The sequence below is a fragment of the Triticum aestivum genome, chromosome 6D, assembly GCF_018294505.1.
Source record: "Triticum aestivum cultivar Chinese Spring chromosome 6D, IWGSC CS RefSeq v2.1, whole genome shotgun sequence".
Taxonomy (NCBI): Eukaryota; Viridiplantae; Streptophyta; class Magnoliopsida; order Poales; family Poaceae; genus Triticum; species Triticum aestivum.
The window spans coordinates 58,282,756-58,286,868 of record NC_057811.1 but is presented as its reverse complement, the minus strand read 5'-3'; the positions used below and the strand labels follow the sequence as shown (position 1 = coordinate 58,286,868).

At 51.7% G+C, this 4,113-nt stretch overlaps 1 protein-coding gene across 1 annotated transcript in view; it reads left to right on the top strand.

Annotated features, from left to right (window-relative positions):
- Positions 1–3,634, top strand: part of LOC123143510 (probable polygalacturonase At1g80170) — a 5,727-nt gene extending 2,093 nt beyond the window's left edge. Inside the window, exon 2 of the mRNA XM_044562450.1 lies at positions 2,205–3,634. Coding sequence (XP_044418385.1) covers positions 2,205–3,353 — 1,149 coding nt within the window. The 3' untranslated portion in view covers positions 3,354–3,634. The remainder of the gene's footprint in view (positions 1–2,204) is intronic.
- Positions 3,635–4,113: the final 479 nt, after the last annotated feature.

Below are 4,113 nucleotides of genomic sequence, written 5' to 3'. Positions count from 1 at the left end.
CTCAAAGGAACATGCAATGCAGGGAGACGAGAACTCTATACATGTTCTATTTTGTTTTATTTTTATATTTGTAAAGGCCACTAGATCCATTAACGAAAGTCCAGCATTACAAATAACCCCTGAAAAAAAATAAAAAAAAAATTATATCTAGGCCCTTGGGGAGCGGACCACCTTCTACTCCGAAATGTGCCGATGGCGCGCCACTGCCAAAGCGGCAAGTCGCTGAGGCTAGCGTTCAAGCAGATCAGCGTCCTGAAGTAGAAGCTGGCATTAGAGTGGTGAAGGATCCAGCCGCCAACCACCCGCCGATAGTGCCGCCCCAAAATGACAACTGCCGGCACGACTCTTATACATTCTACCAGCGCTCGTCAACTCGGAACAGTTCACGTTGAAGCAAGGCCCGAGCAAGAGTGGAAATACCCTAGATGTTGCCGCCGCTACTGACACGTCGCTGGCAACACTAAGGCACACCAAAACTTTGTCCCCAAGGGAGCGCTCGAAGACAAAGCAGACATACCCTCGACCTCACGGCTCAGGGTATCGCCAAGAGCCCGAGATGGAGGTAGAACTAGGGAGTTCTTATTTCAACCACCGTTGCTTACATCCATCGAAGGAGACACAAACCTAAGCATAACTACGTAGCAAGGTACTCAAAATCATGATTTTAAACCGAATCGGAGCTAGTAATAGCGATTTTTTCTGCTAAAATGGTGCTTTTTGACGGATTGGCCCTCCCCAACAAGGTTTAATAATACCACCCTCCCCCCTCATTCGATTTTGCTGGCTCCGCCACTGGATTATACTAACCAAAACTGTTGAATCAGAGGGGTTAGAATCATAAAGTCGTAGAATCGTATATCAGAATTGCGATTCTGACAACCTTGTTAAGTAATGAAAAACACGAGATGAGGTATACCTAATGAAATTCATTGGTACCTATGGAATAAATACAGAATCTATTGCATCTCGATTAGGTTTAGCACAATTGCATTAGAGTTAAATGAAAATGATCTTCTAGTACATCGAAAAACTTGGCAAAGCTGCTCAAAGACATGCACTGCAATCGATCTTTCATGCCTCGCTGGCCCCATCTCCGTCGCCTCCGAGCCACGGGTGATCCTCGTCCCCCGACAACTTGTATCCGCAGACCGGGCAGACGCAGTTGACCCCGAGCAGCCTGAAGATGCAGCGCCGGTGGAACGAGTGAGCGAACGACATGGTCTGGAGCTTGTCCTCCTCGTCCAAGTCGTCGAGGCAGTGCTGCTCCCTCGTCTCGCCGGCCCTCGGCATGTGCTGCTCCCTCGTCTCGCCGGCCCTCGGCATGTGCAGCAGCGCGACCGCGCTGGTCGACGCCGGCACGAGCTTCATCATCTCGCGCTCGCACGCCTGGAGGTCTAGGAGGGCGGCGGTCCCGACCCATGGTTTTCAATTTCAGTTTCAATTTTTTTAGCAACAACCGAAATCACTGAAATTCAGTGATTTCAGTTTGCATTTCGGCCAAAGGGCTGAAATATTCACTTGAATTTGGTTAAATTTTTGAAACTTTAAAAAATATTTAATTTCCTGTGTACTACTGAAATTGCTGAAATATTTTGGCCCAAACGTAACATTTCAGAGTATATTGAAATTAATGAAATTCAGTGAATTTCATTGAAATCTCACTGAAAGTAAAAACCATGCTCCGGCCTCGTACTCCTCCATCATCTTTCTTCGCCCTTCTTGTATCTCCGGGTCGTCGGGATCAAAGCGGGATCGAGAGTTGGCGCCGTGAGTCCGCATGTTTTGGTTTGGCCTTTCGTGGTCGAGATCGACGCGGGTGGCGCCAGTTGCTGGCTCCGTTAGTGTGCCGGAGTGGAGATGCCGGCGATCTGCATATCAGGCGAGTCGGCTTGGGATGGTGATGACGGCCGGATGGGGCCTCTTCTTTCTAGGGGCAAACTGTGATCCCCTTTCATTACGGTATATCTAACTAGCGAATGTTCGCTGGGAGAAAGCTCCGAGCGAATGACCTTAAAGCTGTTGGATCATGATTAAACGCATGATGTTTTTTTTTCAAAAAAAGTACTTACTGCAACATCTTCGAACATATGAAGTGTGCGATTCTTATGTTCTTGCTTCCATGGGTTAATTAATTAATTAATTCAGTAACAAAATGAAGTGAAGTGTTGAGTTAGCTGATGCTTGATGAATCATAATCTTACTAGGCATTCGCGAAGGCTTGGGAGAAGGCGTGCTCGCTGAAGGACGCGGTGCTGGTGGTGACCAAAGGCCGGCGCTACAAGATCGGCCCGAGCCGGTTCATGGGCCCGTGCAAGGAGAGGCTAGTGGTGCTGATGCACGGCACCATCGTGGCGCCGGAGGAGCCGTCGGAGTGGGACCCCAAGAGCCCGCGGCTGTGGCTCCTCTTCGGCGGGCTCGTCGGCGCGCGCATCCAAGGCGGGGGCGTCATCGACGGCTCCGGCTCGAAGTGGTGGGCCAACTCCTGCAAGGTGGACCGGTCCAAGCCGTGCAAGGGCGCGCCGACGGCGGTGACCATCGACTCGTGCCGGGGCGTGCGGGTGCGCGGCCTGACCATCCAGAACGCGCAGCAGATGCACCTGACGGTGTCGCGGTCGCGCGGGGTGCGGCTGGACGGGATGGCCATCCAGGCGCCGGGGGACAGCCCCAACACCGACGGCATCCACGTGGCGGAGTCCACCGCAGTCACCATCACCGGCGCCCGCATCGGCACCGGCGATGACTGCGTGTCCATCTCCAACGCCAGCTTCGCCGTGAAGATGAAGGGCATCGTGTGCGACCCGGGCCACGGCATCAGCATCGGCAGCCTGGGCCAGGGCGGCTCCTACGCCGCCGTGGAGGGGGTGACCCTCGACGACGCCCGCATCGCCCGCGCCCAGAACGGCGTCCGGATCAAGACGTGGCAGGGCGGCGCCGGCTACGTCCGCAACGTGCGCTTCTCCAACGTGCTGGTGGAGGCCGTCGACCACCCCATCATCATCGACCAGTTCTACTGCGACTCCAGGACGCCGTGCGCCAACCAGACCACCAACGTGGCCGTCAGCAACGTCGCGTACCGGAACATCTCCGGCACCTCCACGCGGGACGAGGCCATCAAGTTCGCCTGCAGCGACGCCGTGCCCTGCAGCGACATCGTGCTCAGCAACATCAACCTGCTCGGCGACGACGGAGACGAGGTGCAGGCCGTGTGCAACTGCGCCATGGGGCTGGGCTACGACCCCGTCCGCCCCGCCGTCGACTGCCTCAGGAACAACGCGTGCGGCGGCGGCGGTGGGCTGAAGTTGGGCGAGGAGGAGCCGTCGACGACGGCCGCGTCGCTGCACACGGAGCTGTGAAAATCGTGGGATTGGTACGTACGGATGTGTTAAACCTACGTGTCGGACATGCCCTTGAATTTTCACCAAGCTGTTACGTGCTGCAATTATTAATTAACTAGGTTTTTGTTTGTGTGTATCTATTGTCATATTATTATCGGTAAATCAATTAAGATGTACCATGTTACATGCATGTACATGGTGATCGGCGAGAAAAACACTTGCCTTCTGTTAGTTCTCCATGAAGAAAGAACTGCTTATCTATTACAGAGGAATGTGTTTTGCTAAAGCACATCTAATTTTATCTTATTTTAAGGATTATAAGCACGTCTAGATGTGCCCTAATATTGCACATCTAAGTCCTTTTCCGTTGATTTACGTGTAGATTTGTGTAATTTTTCTTACTTTACGTTTCATCGAGTCACTTAATTAGATATGCAATAAAGAAGACACGGATCTAGATATACCCTTTTTTAGAGGTCATTGACTGGCGAAGAGCCCACCTAAACATTTCCATTAGCCGATCAAGCGACAAAAGGCCCTAACACTAGTCGATGAGTGTCACTAACTCAAGAGTACGTATACCTCTTTTAAGGAACTGGCAGGAAACACTGGAAAGCAATTGTAACGCTTGCTGCGACACATTTGGAAAAATTCCTTGCCTTTTGCCCGTACTAATGCACGTGCATTATGACATACTGGAGATGTCTCGAGATAGTTTTTTCACATGCAATTACCTAGCTATACTTAATTGTCAATTTTACTAGAGCCATTTACTGTT